The sequence below is a fragment of the Anser anser genome (assembly GCF_964211835.1).
Source record: "Anser anser genome assembly, chromosome: 25".
Lineage (NCBI taxonomy): Eukaryota > Metazoa > Chordata > Aves > Anseriformes > Anatidae > Anser > Anser anser.
The window spans coordinates 4432497-4450983 of NC_139746.1; the positions used below are offsets into that span (position 1 = coordinate 4432497).

General features: G+C 38.6%; 1 protein-coding gene across 2 annotated transcripts in view; it reads left to right on the forward strand.

Annotated features, from left to right (window-relative positions):
* The window catches only part of RANBP3 (RAN binding protein 3), a 45570-nt gene that overhangs the window by 23011 nt on the left and 4072 nt on the right, over positions 1-18487 (forward strand). For both annotated transcript variants that reach the window (XM_083810831.1, XM_083810830.1), the window contains 13 exons: positions 876-912; positions 1001-1087; positions 4988-5059; positions 6288-6353; positions 7753-7845; positions 8986-9089; positions 11121-11240; positions 12295-12398; positions 13650-13728; positions 14639-14741; positions 15662-15786; positions 17083-17203; positions 17885-18027. In XM_083810831.1, coding sequence (XP_083666957.1) covers positions 876-912; positions 1001-1087; positions 4988-5059; positions 6288-6353; positions 7753-7845; positions 8986-9089; positions 11121-11240; positions 12295-12398; positions 13650-13728; positions 14639-14741; positions 15662-15786; positions 17083-17203; positions 17885-18027 — 1254 coding nt within the window. The remainder of the gene's footprint in view (positions 1-875; positions 913-1000; positions 1088-4987; positions 5060-6287; positions 6354-7752; positions 7846-8985; positions 9090-11120; positions 11241-12294; positions 12399-13649; positions 13729-14638; positions 14742-15661; positions 15787-17082; positions 17204-17884; positions 18028-18487) is intronic.

Sequence of the window (18487 nt, forward strand, 5' to 3'; positions counted from 1 at the left end):
GATCCCTGTGTCTGCCCGTTCGCTCCCCGTGCTGGCGGACAGCAGCTGTGAGCCGCCGAGGGTTTGTGCTGCAGCAGGAGCAGGACGAAGGAGCAGTGCTGGGCTAGGGTGAAGTGCAGTATGTCAAGAGGTCTTGTAAGGAGAGGCTTAGGCTCCTCCAGGTGCCTTCTGTAGTGGAAGGAATCCCTCGTGGTGTTACATTTTGCGGGAACAAGGGAAATGATGTTAGCTGGGGAACTGACAGGGCGAGTAGGAGGGGTGTGACTTAGAAATCCTCAGAGAAGACGTGAAAACTTTGTTCAAAGACTTCTTAATGTTGTGGTAGACAGTAGCCTGTGATGCCTCCTTTTTTTTCCCCTGGTACTGTGGACAATGCTATGAAACTATCCGTTGCTAATTCCTATGAAAACCTCATAGTTCTGGTCAATAGTGCTTTGAAAGGCATCCCTCCAACACTGGTGTTTTGTTGAAGGAACTGATGTCAGCGACATTAATTAGAAAAAGTGCTTCGGAATGAACTCCCAAACAACAGATGTCTTCATGATGAGCTTAGAACTTGTATGATTTTGTTTTTTTAAATCAAACGGAATTTGAGAATTACCATTTTCAGTGTAGAGAAAACTAATAATCATTGCTTGGATTTGAATTTTCAGTTATCTTACTTGTAAATGAAATGTTTTGAAATAATGTTATGTATAGTGTCCGGAGGAAATTTGATATGCATGTATGTAATTAATAAAGATGTTTTTCCTTAAGTGTATATCATTGGCAGTAAAGAAAAAGTCTCTGAACTGAGGATTAAAGCATTTCTGTGTACCCAAAAGACTGAAATGTTCAGTATGTGATTTTGTTTTATCACTGTCATCTGATTTCAGAGATCAGCAGATGGATCAAGTCCAGAAGATGGAGATGGTAAGAAATTTGATCATAAGATTAAGAAACACTAGTAAATGTCTTTCCAGGATTTTATGTATTTTCTCTAATTGTTTTTTTTCTACAGAATCTGATCGAGAGGATGGGAACTACTGTCCGCCTGTAAAGCGTGAGAGAACTTCATCATTAACTCAGTTCCCTCCTTCTCAGTCAGGTAGATATTAATTTTTACCATATTAATATGTGAGAGAGGTGAGGTTTTTTGTTTGTTTGTTTTTTCACAGTCATGCTGTCAGTCTTACTATTGCCTGCTGTGCTTTGGTTTGAAAGACTGCAGCAACCATGTACTCTGATTTCTGATTTTCTTCTGTGGTCCACGATAGTAAATTGAATCAAGCCTGGAGGAATCAAGATAGACAAGCTTATGTGCATGTATTTATACACACACACCCTTTCTAGTTTTATCTTTTAATCTTATGCTGTTCAATGGAAGAATTGAATTCCTTTAGTCTGTTCCTTTTCTCCTATTCCTTCTGAAATTGGGAGAATTCAGTGCATTTCAACAACATTCACACCTGGCATATGCGAGCGATACTGACCACTGTCTGACTGTATATGTAGTTAGTACAACAAAATCACTGGAAAGGGCCTGGATACATTTTTGCAGTTCATATACATTGGAATGGTCATGTTTGACACCTGTGTTCACGTACAGGAACTCTCTCTAAAATTTGTGCCTTCTCTCTTCACAAACAATACAAAGTTTTTAGTTTTCTTTGAGGATTGTTTTAATTAAGAGACTTCAGTGCTTGGAGACTTTGATCCTTCATTTCCGTCTTAGTTGGGAAAGTAGGTTGGGAAAACAGTCAAACAATAAAAAAATATTCCTCTAGCATACAGCACATTCAGGAAGTGTGATTAAAGGGTATAGAACTAATTATTTTGCTTCCTTTTAAAGGAATAGGTGACCGGAATTTTAAATGCAGTTGCTGTTATTTTATGGACAGAGTATTTCATATCACCAGTGCTAGTCAGGGTGAGAATTCCTTCTCAAGCTCTAGATTTTCTGGTGCACAGCTTAGCCAGTTTCAAGGTGCAGTCCTGTTAATTGAGTAAGTTTCAGGGGGCGAGTGTTGCTGCTCTCTTTCTCATCACTCTTAGTAGAAGAACACTTTGCACAAAAATAATGGATTTTTTTTTTGTCTGCAGATTTTCTTAGAGGAACACAGAATATGTATAGCCCCATAGGAGCTTCTTTATTTATTGGACCTTATATTTCTAGTTTTCTAATAAAGACTTCTCACTTGGCTAGCCGCGCCTCTATTCCTGTAGTGTGTTTGTCCTTTCAGGTCTGTTCAAACAGCTCTTGCTGCCTCCTTGAACAGATCCAAGCTTTTAATCCAACAGATCTCTGTGGCATTTGATCCTATCTGCTGTTTCCTTCTGAGCATTGTGTTTTACACCAGCTTTTAATGATGAACTCTTTTTGTCTTCATTTTCGCAACACTTGCTTATGCCACTTGGGAGGAATTCTCCCTCCTCTCTCATATAAGGACTATTTCCCAAATCACTTAAGACTCTTCATTCCCTCTGTTTTTCTACTCTTTTGTGAGTTGCTTTGTATAACACAGCTTAGCTGATGTTTCTGTTCTAACTGTAGAAATCTTCAAAGGTTGTATTTTCTTCTGCCTGGCTTCAAGAATTTGCTGTGTATGTTTTTTGCCCCAGACTCTTCTCTTGCTATGAAAACAACATAATTTCCCTATGTCTACTCAGAATACTGCTTAAAAGCTCATTTCTCTTTCTCTCTATCTCTAAAGATATTAGTGAATTTTAGAATTATCATTTCCATCAGCTTCGTTTTTGTAATCTGCTAATATTGGTTTCTCCTGTATTGTCAGCTGAAGAGTCTTTCTTGGCTTGTGTTGACTAGTCAGGTGATAATTTGCCTCTTGCACGTCTCTTTTGAAAATACAAGGCTGCAGGGGAACTTCTGCTCCATGCATGGAGCACCTCCTGCCCTCCTTCACTGACCTTGGTGCCTGCAGGGTTATTTCTCACTCCTCACTCTCCCAGCTGCTCTTAGGCAGCAGTTTTTTTTTTCCTTTCTTAAATCTGCTCTCACAGACCAATTATCATGTACTGGAGGCCACCCCTGCAGCCCCCCCGCTACCAAAATCTTGTCACGTAAACCTAATACAATCACAAATTCAGCCGTGTTAATTTTGTGCTGATTTACCTGGGAACACTGATTGACCAGCTTATGTGAAGTGTTCAGATTCTCTTAAAAAAGACCAAAAATTGGGAAGATCTAGCAAATAAACAATTGGAAGTTCTTAAAGCCTGTGCTTTAAGGACTTACAACCTTACAAATAGTTTAAGAAATGGTGGAAAGTGTCCCAAGTTTAAAAATAATATGCCGCTATAAACATGAGCATGGAAATTTGTGGTACACTGCCTTGTGAAGGCATGTCCTTAAATAGCCAGGGACTTCTTTCTATAAATGCAATCCACCCAGCCTTTGGGACTGCTGTTTTGTAGCTCTGCTTAGGAGCAAATCTCATAGTAGGTGCGAGTTTGGTGACTTCTGGTTCTGTTGGTGAGACAACGTTACTCCTTTGTCAGAAAACATTATCTGTAGATGGGCAATTCTGCATCTGGTACGTAGTGGCTCATTAAGAGCTTGCATACTTCTCACCTTATGTCTAAAGTGCGGTTCCTGCAGCTTTATTGAAATGTCTACCATCTTGGCTTAGAGAATCCCTGCCTCTGGATTCCGTGACTTGGGTGGTTTGGCTCGAACACTTGCCAGTGAAGACTGAGGCAAAAAAAGTTGTGGAGTACCTCGGCTTTCTCCATATCCCGGGTAACTAGGTCTCCCGTTTCCTTCAGCAGAGGGCCCACGTGAGGGGACAGTTGAGCTTTGGAAGGCAGCTCTTGGGTTACCAGCTTGGATTCTGTTTCTAGGCTTATATGTTCCTTTATAGGACAGTTTCTGCAGTGGTAACAGATCTTTGAGCTCCACTTCTACAATGTTTCGATATTACTTCTTCAAGATCTCAAATTATCTCAGAAAGTACCATTGGAAGTGGATGACTTTGAGTGGACATGTCTGAGCAGTTATTTGCAGCTGGTATGACTGAGTGCATTTCTGACCTGACATGAAATTCTTCTCAGGATCCTTTGAACTGCCCACTAAGTAAGGACTCAAACCGGTTGGAGAAATGACAAGGCTTGTTAAAAAGTAGAAGTTAGTTTAGAGGTTATGTATTATATATATCTAGTTGTATTCTGGTCAATTTGCCCAGAAGGATACTGTGAGAGACAGTATCGAAAGCTATACTGAAATCCAGAAAGATTACATCAGCTGGCTTCCTTTGGTCAACTAGATGGGTGATCTTGTCATAAAAGTAAATTAAATTTGTTAAACATGTTGTGAAACCATGTTGGATTTTAACAATGACTGTGTTGTCCTTCAGGTGTTTTTCAGTAACTCCCCGAATAATCTTCTCCATAATTTTAACAGGCATTGAAGTGAGACTGACAGGTCTATGATTTTTTTTTCTTGCCCTTCTTGAAAATTGGGACCGTATTTGCCAGCTTCCAGTCAACTGGGACCTCTCCGGATTCCCAAGACTATTGAAAAATATTTGAGAGGGGTCCCATGATGATATCAGCCAGCTCTCTGAGTACCCTGGGATGAATCCCATCAGGCCCCATGGACTTAAAACTTTCAAACTTTTGAAATGTTGTATGTGTTTTGTAATTGTATTTCATATTCCATTATCTTTTTTAATTCCTAGTTCAAATAGAATTCAGACCAGGAATACTGTGTTTGTCTTCCCTTTACAACAGAAGTTTACTTTTTCTCTGTTTAAGGAGAAACTGAAGTGTTGTTTTTTTTAATTAATATTATGTTGTTGTTTTTTTGACAACGAACTGTTTATTTCTGTGGTTGCAATACTGTCTTAGTTAAGAAAGACAGAAAAACCTAAAATAAAACAAATGACCAGAAAAACTGTGTTCAGTTTGCAGCCACGATATGCCTGGAAGGGAGTTTATCGTTAAGAACAACATACCCACCTTCTCTTTTTCTTTTTCCCCTTGACTACAGTAACAAAGAACAATGTCTTTATGCCATCAAGCTTCTGTGAACCTTCTACAGGCAATTCTGACTCAGAACAAGGTGAGATTTCTTATTTTTTTCTCCTTTGTCTCAGCAAACTGTTGACGGTCTATCACAATCCAAAATATTCTGACACTTCAGAAGTTAGACCCTTACTGGGAGAATGGAAATGGTGGTTCTGGTCTTACAGCTTCTATATTGCTTATTTCTTGTTCTCACTTACTGTTGTTCTCACTTGCTTACTTCTTGTTCTCTTGTTCTTACTTACTTTTTCTCATGCTTGCTGGAGGTAATTAAAATAACAAATACGAAAATTTATAAATGCTTTGGGAGTGCTGAAGTGCAACAAGACTATTCCCACCTGTTAACCTCAAGATAAAACTTAAGGGAAATGTCATTTGTCTACCCAAGATACTGTTTTCTTTGATATCACAATCAAATCATCCATAACCTATGGTCATGATCTTGTTGAACCATGACCTGCAAACCCTATGTTCACAGTAGTGCTGATTTTGTTGAACACGCTTGTTCTGCAAGGCTGTTGTATTGGTGCCACTGTATAGCATGTTGTTATGCTTAACTGGCGTGAGACTAATGAAGTACAGTAAGATGATAGGGTGCTGAGCCAGTCATCTTATTCTGAGCACAGCTGCTACAGCCCTTAAGAAAAACACTTCATAATTATATATCGTGTAAGTTTTGGGGGGAACTGATTTCGTAATAGTTGTGGATTTATGAATATTATTTTTTTGAAATTTAGGTATTATATCTAAAAGCCTTAACTTTAGTAAGTACAACCATGGGATTTTTTTGCCTTCATACTATGAAAGCATAAGGTAATAGCTAATGGAATTACAATAAATTAATATTAAGCAATTAATCTTGACTTAGCTAATGATAATTGGCAGTTGGTGTTTGTTAGCATTTGCCATGCTTAGTTATTGATGGTTGCCATTTTTTTCTTGATTCTCACTTAAAGCCTCTGTTAAGTACTCACACAGAAAGAACTCCATTTCTCTTGTGAAAACACTGTTTCATTTTTCTCCTGAAAAATATCATTGAATACTTGCAACAGATTGTATATGTGCGCTGTGATGATCACTGGGAATTTAGACTTCTGGTAGAAGGGATCTCATTCTTTGCAAATCTTATTAGGACTTTGCATTGGATATTTATAAAGCTTGTGGGTTACAGTAGGGAAATTATGAGCAGTGTCATGACTGTCTGAAAGTAGGTTACATCTGTAGTATTTTACATCTATGTCCTTGTAATTTTGTTTTGCTTTTAGAGGAAAAGAGCAGTGGATTCCGGCTGAAGCCACCAATACTTATTCATGGTCAAGCACCTAGTGCAGGTAAGCTCAATGTTTTCTGCAGCAGTAGAATGAAACCAGGGTGGTTCAAGCATTTTTATCGATTTAGGAGTTTTCTCACACTCCTGTTGTTGGCAAAACCAAGTGGCAAAACCTTTGCTTAGACACATTACAATTTTGGCTTGGACCAGCCATGTGTTTCTGAAATGGGATTCCCAGTTGCCTCTGCTTAGCATGCTTTGGCTCACTTAAAGTAGTCCTGGGCTTCATGAGCTCAGTTCCTTTAGTATCAAATTGGGACAAAAGGCATGCACCAGGAGTGTGCTGAGAAAGTTCCTAGCTGTTAATGTGCACTAAGACTCTTAACCTTCACTTTCCCTGTCTCTGGCCTTTGAATAGAGCACAAGTGTGGTGTCCTTGATGACACCTGTTCTGCTGTATAGTTTTGTTTTGAGCTTCATATTTGCTAATGTAGACTTAGCCAGTACAGGAAGGACATTATTATTACAGTTTATAGGAGTTTAAGGAAAGAACATGTTTTGATAATGGAAGAAATATTATGTAATGTGTATGGAAATGGTTTCATTTTCAGGAGGCATAGCAAAATAAAAAAACAATAATCAAATTATGTTCTTACAAGAAGCTGACATATGAATGTTTGGACTTATGATATGAGGTATACAAAATATTGAAGTGAGTCGGTATGGGTAGCTTCCATTGCAATATCTTAATGGATCAAGAATTCAAGTTCAGTGGTGTTTGTTTTTTTTTAAGTGAAGACGTCTGAATCTTTTGGAATTGCCATAGTCATCTAGAGTTGATGTTAAGATTTTTTTTGAGTGGGTTGTTTTATGTCAGTTGGCTTTTTTGAATCAGAGCTGAAACAAAGAATTGTAGTGCCTTATGTCTTTCTACAGCAAACCAGAGAGACCAAGTTAACTCAAACCCAAAAAGTTGTTAAATAAAACATGTAAATTTATTATACTGCCAATATATTTGATCATAGGAAGAACGAAAAAATTAATTTATCAGTATCCAAAAGTGATGTCATTGGAAGGAGAAAAAAATACTTGGAATGTGTAGTCGAGTAATACTTCAGTGAATAAATAGGATTGCTTATGTACTGTTCACTTCTTACATTTCTGACTTTTGTTTCTGAGTTACTGTCATAACCTCTCCTTGGGTGCTTTCCTGGATAAGGTAGAGAATATATTCAGAGGTGTCTTTTACGGCTAGAAAGCAAATGGTTGTCTCCTCTATGTGGGACTAATTTATTTTTTCAGGGTGGAATGAGGGATGGGAAAAAAGGGGGGTGGAAGCTTTTAAAATGACTCGTGTTCCATTACGTGTTCTATTGGAAGCACTTCTGGAGAAGATTAGATGAAGCTGAATTTTTCAACTTCAAAGCTTTATAGCTCTTGAAAAAATTTCCCACTTGCAGGTCTCCCAAGCCAGAAACCGAAGGAGCAGCAGCGAAGTGTGCTACGTCCTGCAGTATTACAGGCGCCACAGCCAAAAGCTTTCTCACAGATGGGTAAATAATGCTTTTGCTTTCTGGAATATCACAGAGGAAGAACAAAAATACTAAATCTGTTTCATGCAGCAGTCTGATTTTACTCAGCAGCTGCCTTTGTTTTTCTAGGTTTCTCCTTTCTGAAAGGAAACATCTTACATGTTAAGTGTATCTGTGTTACATAAAAAGTGACACAATCAAGCCTTCAGTTTTTGTGTGGATGACTATCTGATATTGCCAGGCCCTGAACTTTGTTGTAATCCATGCTTGATTTTTGGAATAAAAAAACTTCAAAGTGTGTGAATTGGCAGTCTCAGATAACAACATTGACCATGGCATAATAAGCTACTGCCTGTGTGGTAGACTTCAGCTACCTGCAGAGTGATGTAAAATGTCTGAACCACTAGCAGGTGTTTCCAAGTCAGGGAACTTTCTGAAGCAGAGACTTTGAGTAAGGTTTTTCATCGTTAATTTAGTCATGTTGATTGTTTTATGTATTATTATGGAATCTAATATAGCAGTTAGAAACAGGCATTATTGGAAAATGAAAGTTAAAGCAAAAAGTTGTTCAAGGTTTCCACACCTCCTAAACTTTTATGCTTTCCTGGCCTTTCTGCCTTCTGTTTGGAAGTTTAATTGATGTGAAACAGAAGTAACTTCAGCTACTGCTGAATTTGACATTGTTCCAAATGCTTCTAGCTTGACTTCTTGGTGTGCCTGTTGGCACAGATTGAATTTTACAGAGGACTTAAATATTGGGGTACAAATTTCCTGTTGGAGTTCATTATGTAGTTTCCTAGACCAGCCCAAAGAGGAGCCGTAAAGTATTAAATTGGGAGGGAGTTGCTTGAAGTTGTATGTGTTGAAGCCCATGCAATATTTATACAGACTGTGACATTTCCCTTACTTGGTTTTCTGCATTTGGAATTTTCATTCTGCAAAGAGTTGCTGAATCGCTGTCCTCATGCCTCTATGTCACAAAATTGTCCTGCAAAATACTGTGGGAACCCTGTAGTTTACATTGCCATGTTTCATATATTTAAAAAAAAAAAAAAGAGGAGAGAGAGAACAGCATGTCATTTACTATAGAAAACTGCTGCTTCTTTTAGGATGCTCTAAATAGCTAGAGAATCAATGCCAGCTTGTTATTTCTTGTTGCAGTTCTGAGCAGTGGGACCAATGGCGTAAATATCCCACCAGATTCTGCAGCCACATCAGAATCACTAAGTAATGCAACACTGAAAAGTTCTGACTCTGAAGACAAGGTGAGTTGGAGAAGGATTTAAAGGGCGCTCAATTTGAGAAAATTTAAAACAAGTATCTCAGAATGGAGTCCGTTTGTTCATCAATGTGAGCACAGTTTCATAAGCTGATGACTCCTTTATCTGTCCATACTATGCTAGCCCACTTGAGGAGTAATAGTAAATAGGTTTTATACTGTTCTAATAGTACACTGTGTTTATATTTACTAAATCAAGCAGCAAAGACTTGCTGAGTTGAAATATCATAGGGAATTTAGGATGGCTTTAGTCTGTATTTTTTTCTTACAAAGTATGAAAAAAAATTGCTCAGTTCTGCTTCTACTTATTGTTTCCTTTTGTCCCTCTAACTTTGTTTCTAGTCCTGTGGTAAATTCTTACTGCTGCATGGGTGATGCCGTTCCCATCATAGGCATTGAATTCCTGTAGTTCAGGTATCTTGGTTCTGTGGACTGATAGAATACTGCTTTTTCCGCTGATCAGATTGCATGAAGAAACACATCTTCCTCCTGCAGGTTCATCTCTTAATCTGTGTGCGGGGAGAATTTCAGGGAACTTTCTTCTTTGAGGGGAGAAAAGCTGTCTTAACATCCAGTAGCCATTGCCAGGTCTGCTGCTTCTGTCAGGCCAGAGTCTAGGAAGTATTTACAGAACTCCTGTTCCAGTCTGAAGAAGCTTTGGTTTTGAGCAAGGGGCACTGAGCAGTTTACACTGTGTGTTTAGTCTTCCTTCTCAGACTGCCTAGCAAAAAGCCATCACCTACCCATGGACAGCTTTACTGGTACCACCTTGATTTCTAACAATTCAATGTAGAATGGTGTTGGGAAAGGTGAAGATAGAAAGCATACAAGAAACTGAAGTGAATGAGTGACACTTAAAAGTTTAGAGCTGATAGAATTGGAGCTGATAATTAGTAAAATCCCAGAGGCAGCAAGTATCCATACGGGAAATGATGGAAGGAGAGCAGAGGTAATGAGGAGCTGAAAAATTTGAGCTAGGGGAAAAGGCATGTAAGTGCATAAAAAGTTATGTGGTATTTTGAAGGGAAAGCAGTGGAATAGTTCCTTTTGTGTTCTGTGCAAAGTGTCTAGTCCATTCTTTCCAGTAGGTGTGGAGCTAACTATTGGTATCTTATGATACAGTGACTGAGGGCATAAGGAGATGTTCGGTGATTTTGTGCTGTTGTTTTTTTTTTTTTTTTGTCTGGGGATTCGTTTTTGTGGATTCATTAGAGTAGATTGCTTTTTGATGCCACACTGAGCATAGCCGTAGCAGGGCAACTGCCCAGCTATGCCCCTGTCTTGGCAGCTGCAGTGAAAGGCTGCAGGTGGAAAGTTCAGTGCAGAGGTACAGGTAGAAGGCCCTTAGAACTACAAAAAGTTCAAGAGCCGTTATGTCCGATGAGACAGTGTTGAATGTGAATGAGAGGTGCATACTTTAAAACAAACAACATGCTGGGCTGTTTCCCTAAGACTGTAGCCAACAGGTTAAGAAAAGTGACCATTCCCCTTTTACTTGCCACTTGGTGGGCTGCATCAGGAATATCGTGTGTAGCTGGGGGCTTGCATCTAGTGTGAGCAAGATGGAATGAAACCTGGAAGTGCCTATCAAAAAAAAAAAAAGTAAGCATGGGAAAGGGGGACTCCAGTTGGATAGCAGGGCAAAATTACTGAATTTAGTCTGTTCAGACATTGAAACAGGCTACACAATGTAGGGCTGCCATCCTTAGACTTGTATTTAAACTTGACTGTACAATGTCCTAGGCAGCCAGCCTAGCATAACTTTGAAGTTGATATGGCTTTGAGCACAGTTTGAACGAAATGGTGTTTAAAGATCCCTTAACTATTCTGTGTTTCTTTTAGAAAGATTCTCTGAACAACAACAGTTTTTTAAATGTAAAATTTGCCTTGTAGCTCTGAAGATTTTATTGGCTTGGCATTGTAAATGACTGTGACTCACCATATCATAAGCTTCATTTTTTGCTTAAGAAAAATGATTTTAATTATCTAGACTAAGATTTTCAATTTCTTTCTTTAGGCAGGAGAATGTCAGAAAAAAGAGTCCAACAACACTTCAGATGACGACAGCTGCGAGAAGGCGGAGTTAAATGCACAGCAAGCATTTGTATTTGGGCAAAACTTAAGAGATAGAGTTAAGGTAAACACATGCTTGTTATCTTGACTAGGAGTTGATTTATTTAAGCGAGGATAAGAGACACTGGACTTGACTATTTGTTGGCGTGAGTGTTGCACACTGTTTATAAAGTTATTCAAAACCATTATATAATGGGGTTAAAACTTCCTTGCATACTTGCCAAATCCAAAACTGTGTACACAGTTCAGCTGGCTGCTTAGTAAAATTGGTCTTCCAGTTATTTAGTAAACTCCTGTTACTGTTACAAATCACAGAATCATAGAACAGCTTGGGTTGGAAGGGATCTTAAAGACCATCCAGTTTCACCCCCCGTGCCCTGGGCAGGGTTGCCAACCACTAGAGCAGGCTGCCCAGAGCTGCATCCAACCTGGTCTTGAACACCTCCAGGGATTTGGCATCCTGGGCAACCTGTTCCAGTGCCTCACCACCCTCTGAGTGAAGAATTTACTCCAAACCTCTACTGTAAATCTCCCCTCTTTTAGTTTATAGTCATTCCCCCTTGTCCAGTCACTGCCCTAGCAAAAAGTTGCTCTCCATCTTTTTTCTAAGTCCCCATTTAAGTACTGAAAAGCTGCACTAAGGTCACACCCGAGCCTTGTCTTCAGGCTCAACATCCCCAGCTCACTCGCCCTTTTTTCATAGGAGAGGTGCTCCAGCCCTCTGATGATCTTCTAGGCCCTCCTCTGGACCTACTCTAACAGATCAGTGCAGCACAATATTTTCTCTCACTTTTTGGGTTAGAATTAAGTTGAAATGTGTTCCTAAGATGCTCCTATGCAACCAGGGTTTCACAGAAAAAATAAGAAAAGAAAAACAGGGCAGCACGGGTTCAAATCTGTGCATGAAGTATTTGGGTTAGGTTGTTTGTACCCCCTCATAATACAAGTTTGTACAGGTTTTCTAGCGTAACAAAAGAAAAAGTGCAGTACGGGGATATGGGGTTATTTTATTTTATTTTAGAAAGTGCTTGTGGATACAACTTTTACTTGAGGGAGAAAAGAGCTGAAATTCTTGTGATTCATAGTTAAAGCTGTTTTAATAAATACTGTTTTTGTAGTTAGGAGATGAAAGCGATGAAACTGCCGATGTGCAGAATGCTGGCCTTCCAACATCAGACACGCCTTCTGCAACAAATTATTTCCTACAGTACATCAGTTCCAGGTGAGACTACAGAGAAGCCTATATCCTTAACTTGTGCTCAAAGTTATTTGTGATTTCTGCTCTTTTTTGGATGCAGGGATTATAACTGGGTCAGTGGGAACCCAGGCTTCTGAAGAAAGGAGGTAGCAAGCTTCAGATTTTTTTCTGAATTATTTTTGTCTTTAATTTCTGTCTGATCATGGTTACACAGAACAGCTCCTTCTGCTAAACAGGTGTATTCGTAACATGAGCTCAGCTGTGCACTTTGGATGTCTTTATTTCATGAGAGTCTCCAGGACGTTGTCTTCCTGTTCACGCCTACCTGTGGAAGGTCTAAGGAATTGGCTGTCCCAAAACAGTTTTGGTTTTTGGGCCATCTTTCCTGGTGATCTTACAGTGTAATGGCAGTTACAGACCCTCTGGTTTATTGCCTTGCTCATTTGAAACGCTTCTAACCTTCAGATTTGCTGATCAGTTGCATGAAGTTCCCTGCCTGTTGGTAGGCATGTAGTATCTGTTCTGGAAGTGTATCAGTTCCCTTATCAGTCTTTGAATATTCCTTTTTGGACCTGAATATTAGAGCGGAACTTAACTTTTAGAGAGGTATGCATGCAGGGAAGGTGGATGAACAATGACTTGTTCAATTTTTGAGTCTGTAAAATGGTAGTAAAACTGTTGCCCTTCCTAAATAGGGGTTTAAAATCTTCTAATAAAAATGTCACGTGTGGGAGGTTGCTCTTCTATAAGGAAAACGAGAGGGATGAGTCTTGATTGTGAGACTTCTTGGGAAGTCTGTAACGCTGCAGCTAGTCTAAGAAAAGGCATGGCTCATCCCTGCTACTGTTGCTTCAGTTTTGATATTGCAACTGTTATTGTTTCAGTTCTTTCCCTGACTTTTTGAGAAAATTGACCTAAGAATGTGTAGTGGTTTGAGTTTGCTGTGCATGTAGAATACCGTTTTTAAAAAAGTATGCTATGTGATTAAATAGTAAGCCCTTGCTTAGCGTTCAGCATTGCTTAGTAAGTAATTAGATATACAGAGGGAAAATATTTACAGTGACAAAATCATTTGCCATTATTCTGAGAAATTATTCTGTAAAAATGATACATGCTCTCATGTTACCAAGTTAAATTAATTTTTTATTTTGTTTCTATGGAAACCAATAGTTAATTTTTTAAAGTCAGTAATAGTTGCTCACTTTTTGAGGAATTTGATCTGTAGAGGATAAACAGGTATTTTCTTGACTTACAGAAACATTTTTTCCCCTCTAGTATAGAGAACTCTACAAACAGTGCAGATGCATCTAGCAACAAGTTTGTTTTTGGACAGAACATGAGTGAGCGTGTCCTAGTGAGTATCCGCTTTTTATGAAGTGTTCTGATTTTCTGTGAAGTTTGTGTTATGGATTCTCACTCAGGAAATGTGCAATATACAAGTATTACAAGCATTTAAACATGCTTGTCACTGGAGCACAGATTCCTTTCAGTGGTTTCCCATGTAGGTAACTGAGTGAAATCTGGGGGTTTCATTGTATGAACTATTGGGTGCTGCTGCAGTGCCCTCCAGGATTTCCCTGCCAAGCATTGCCAGTGGAAGGAGATAGAATGCCTTCTCTGTGGTGCACATGGTTCTCAAATCCAAGCAGTTTAAATATGGCACAGCTTGCTTCCTTTCAATGGCTTCTTCACTAGAACTACATTGACAGAAAGTCAATTACATGGTGCTCCAAATGATGGGATTTCAAATCCAGCAGTAAGATAACTACCTCAGTACTGAGGTACAACTCAGAAAATCCTGTGCTTAACTGTTTACCAACCCCCGGGTATAATTTCTAGTGCCTTAGTGTTTCCTACTTCTGTTTTATTGTTATGATGGTGCAAAAGGGAAGCACTTAATACTGTGCATTCATAATTATCTAACCATTGAGTGGGGTAGTCAGGCAAGTATGTCTCAAGTTGAACTGTAGCTGAAATTAGTTAGCTTTGTTTGGACATAACCTCAAATTAAGGGTTGAAATTTGGTTTCAGTTGAGGACAAAGTAATTTGAAGTGTTTTTTCTTAGGTCAGGATCCATTTAATTCCTTGGCTGGGGCAGTAAAACAGCTTTTACTGTGAAAGGATGTCATCTGTGGGATTCTTCTCTTGCCACATGGTTTATAAACACTAGGGGCCTCCCTCAGTGATTGATGACTAGTCTTCTGCAAAACTAAAATTAGCGTATGCTTTCTCTTCTGTTTACCTCATCTTCTATTTGTGATAGAGTCCACCAAAATCAAATGAAGGTAGCACAGAGAGTAATAAGGAGAATGCTGCTACAGAGTCTGGGTCCGAATCATCTTCTCAGGAAGCCACACCAGAGAAAGGTGAAATAGAAAACATTTTTTTTAGGAATGGTAGTTAAGCCTTGTTTATATGACTGAAGTTTTCAATATTCTGTTACTTTATAAAAACATCTAATGTTGCCTTTATTGTCTCTTCTAACCAAAGACAGAGCCTTTTGGGGCTTGGGGGGGGGTGTTACATGTTGCATGCTGTAGATACTCTTGTGCTTCTGTCTCTACTATTAAACACATACAGGTTATGCTGTCTTTTTCATGTGTTTTTTTTTTTTCTGCAATATTAGGATTGTCTTCAGCAGTGAAAGCAGGTTTTAATAGAGAAGATACTTGGACCTCTAGAGTGTAGAAGAAATGTTGCAAACCATTTCTTAACAATTCTGTTATACTTCCAGTGATTGTATATTGTGTTGAGTGGGTGTACCAAATGTGTTGTTTCAACCAAAAATTGTTTGCTGGATTCTAGACCTCTCTGACTCTTCAGATGTGCAAGATTTTCTGGAAATTTTGGGAGCAGTGGGTTTTCTCCAGCAAACTGCTTGCGGGCCAATGTAAAATTGGAAAATGAATCATGCCATACGTATGTAGGCACAACAGTGTAGCTAGCTGGTAGCAGTATTAGTACTGCTGGAACACCTACAGATATGTAGGTGTATATGAGTTAGTAAAGGTTTTGCGTAGTTGTATGTAAAAAAACATTTTATGTGGGAACAAAATTTTCAATAACTTCTTTCTTCTGTGCTTTGCATCTTCTTGCGTTTATAAAACAAGACTTGAAAGGGGAGGCTTTAACTTCTGCTTTAAACTTCAAGCCTGTTTCTAATGTTCTGTTCCTGTCCCTCTTCTGTACTTTTTCTCTAAATTCTGGTTTACTTGTGAGAACTTCAGAAATCCTATATAATTATAAGCTAATCGTTCTCAAAATAAACTTTCAAAATTTTGTTCAGCTAATAATATTTCAGAGTCACTGGCAGAGTCTGCAGCAGCCTATACTAAAGCAACAGCAAGGAAGTGTTTATTAGCGAAGGTAGAAGTGATTACTGGGGAGGAAGCCGAAAGTAATGTTTTACAGGTAAGAAACTGATAATGTAGGGGAGCTTTGAGCTTGTGGGGATTAATATGGGTGTCCAAGCTGTTCCTTCAGCTGAGCCATGTTCTTTATCTCTGATGTGCTTTCATGTGTTAGAATGCAGACTTTGGATATTTATTATCAGATCCTTACTCTGTTGTTTCTTAATTTCCTCTTTCCAGATAAATTTCAGCATTTGGACAACCCAGACAAATCTTAAGCATACTTCCTTGAATTAATCGCAAAACAATTATACTTACTGTATTGCTGAATATTTTTTTAAAACTCAGAATGGGCCATTATGCCTGGCAGAAACAATAAAAAACAGTACTCAAGAGTTTATTTTGAGGGTATTTGCTTGAATTAGTGACATTTTAAAAAGATGTTGTTATGACTCAGACTTCTGATTTCAGTGATTTATTTAACTTTGTAGTTACTCGTTACCTTAAATTTACTTACTAACTTCAGTGTGTCTCTAAGAGAAACAAGCAGGGTTTTGGTGTGAATCTGAAAGGTATATACCTCTTTTCCTCCTCCCTTTGTAACTCTGTTTATGTTTTTTTTTCTTGATCTTTTATGTTTCTTGGCACCCGAATTACATTGTGGGGTATTATTATTGAATAGCTTTTTGCCATGACTTTTTGGTCTCTTCTCACATCAAACAGATATACTTTTCAGTAACTAATGCATATCAGTTGAAGTTGTATTATTGTACAAAATAATCATAATGTTCGTTTTCTCAGACCAAGCAAGATATAATCTATAATAATAGCAAGATGGGAGTGTCGTGTTTTGCTTAGGAAAACCACAATTTGAAAATTTTAGCAGTAATATACTTACTCATGCAAATCAGTCCTCTGTTATGTTGTAGCTTAATAGTCCTCTCACCCAACTTCTCTTCTTTTTCCCTGTGATACTTAATACACTGGAATACTGAATGGGACTTGTACAGACAGAACAACATTAATCTGGCACAAATTAAGTATACAGAGCTGGGTGTTCTGTGTCAGAGGAAGACAGAGAAACAGAGGGAAAGCAAATATATATACCACCTGGTGCATGCAGACATGTGAGGAACATGGGATGTGAAGGTTTGAAGAGAGTAACTCTGAAAATCATTCTTGTTGTTTGATCTTGAACATAGATATTTAACTTCCATTAATAAAACCTTCTGATACCAGTTAGCATATTTTGAGAGACTTATTGCAAAAGGGATGATGACACAGCTAAAACAGTTTAAAATTCAAATACAGAATTTGAAAATCAACCATTATGCTATAGAGATATTTTCTGTTACAGATTCAGTGCAAGCTGTTTGTATTTGATAAAAACTCTCAATCTTGGGTAGAAAGAGGTCGAGGACTTCTTAGACTCAATGATATGGCTTCAGCGGACGATGGAACATTACAGTCTCGGCTGGGTAAGAGGAACTGGGGAAATGAGTTACTGTATGATAGTCTGTGTAATTTTCATAGGATGTTTCCATGACACACAATAGCATCTGCTTTAGGTCATGTTAGTTACAGCAACTCAGAAGGAAATTTGGCCCTTTTCTCTTGCTTTATTTTATGACCATTTCCTCCAAAGACAGGATATTTTGCCTATATTCTCCTATTGTAGCAAATGTTCCATTTTTTTTTTAATTCCCCCTAAAAGCAAGCTGTATTTGCTGACTAGAAATGTATGGCAACCTTCGTCAGATCTGGGCTCTCTGCTCTTCAGGACTGGGCACTTGGGGGAGGAAAGTCTCTTTGGATACTGCACAATTTTTCAGACCTTCAGGAAGGTGCATTAGCCTGAGATTATCAGCTCAGATCTGACCACTGAACTTTGATGTATTAAACATGTGAGACGTTGGGCTAAATATCTTTAGACGTGTCTTATCATCTTTAATAGCCTACTTTCTTCTGAACACTCATGACAAGACTTCTCTTTCAAAGGCTTTGCCTTGATATTTATTCATTGTAGAGGAGACTTAAGAATTTCTCTCTCCTCCCCCTGCTCCAGCCTCACAGCACACACACACAAAGAGCCATTTTGGCTATTCTCGTGTTCCTGTTGTGTCTTTTTCCACCTAATGGATCTTGTATGTTTGCTTTAGTGATGAGGACTCAGGGGAGTCTCAGGTTAATCTTAAACACCAAGCTCTGGGCTCAGATGCAGATCGATAAAGCCAGTGAGAAGAGTATCCGGATCACCGCCATGGATACAGAGGACCAGGGAGTTAAAGTTTTTCTTATATCAGTGAGTAGTTTTGGTTTACGCCTTAATCTCTCTACTGAAATTGGTGCTTGCTTAAATTGCAGTTGAGCTAACGTTCCCATTCTTCTCCACACCCTGTTCCCCCCTTCCCAAGACATGGGGCTTAACAGACTTTTCTTCTCTGAAAATCTTTACTAGTTTTGAAGAAGTGCCCCATAAAGGCTGCTCTAGGAAGCCTGATTTTTCCAAAGCATTTACCATGGAGTTGTGGAATCTGTTTCACGTCTATTCAGGCTATAACTGCAGCATAAGATTAATGCTAATCATTTTTTATTATCAAAGGAAAATAGGAATTTCATAGTTTTCTGTGTAACGAAACCTAAGTTTCAAATTCTTAAGCAATTTGTAGTACAGGAAAGTTATTGTTGTCTATCTACATTGAGGGTGGATGCACAGACACTCACTAAAAGTGAAACACTAAATATCTGTCAAGAACAGTAAG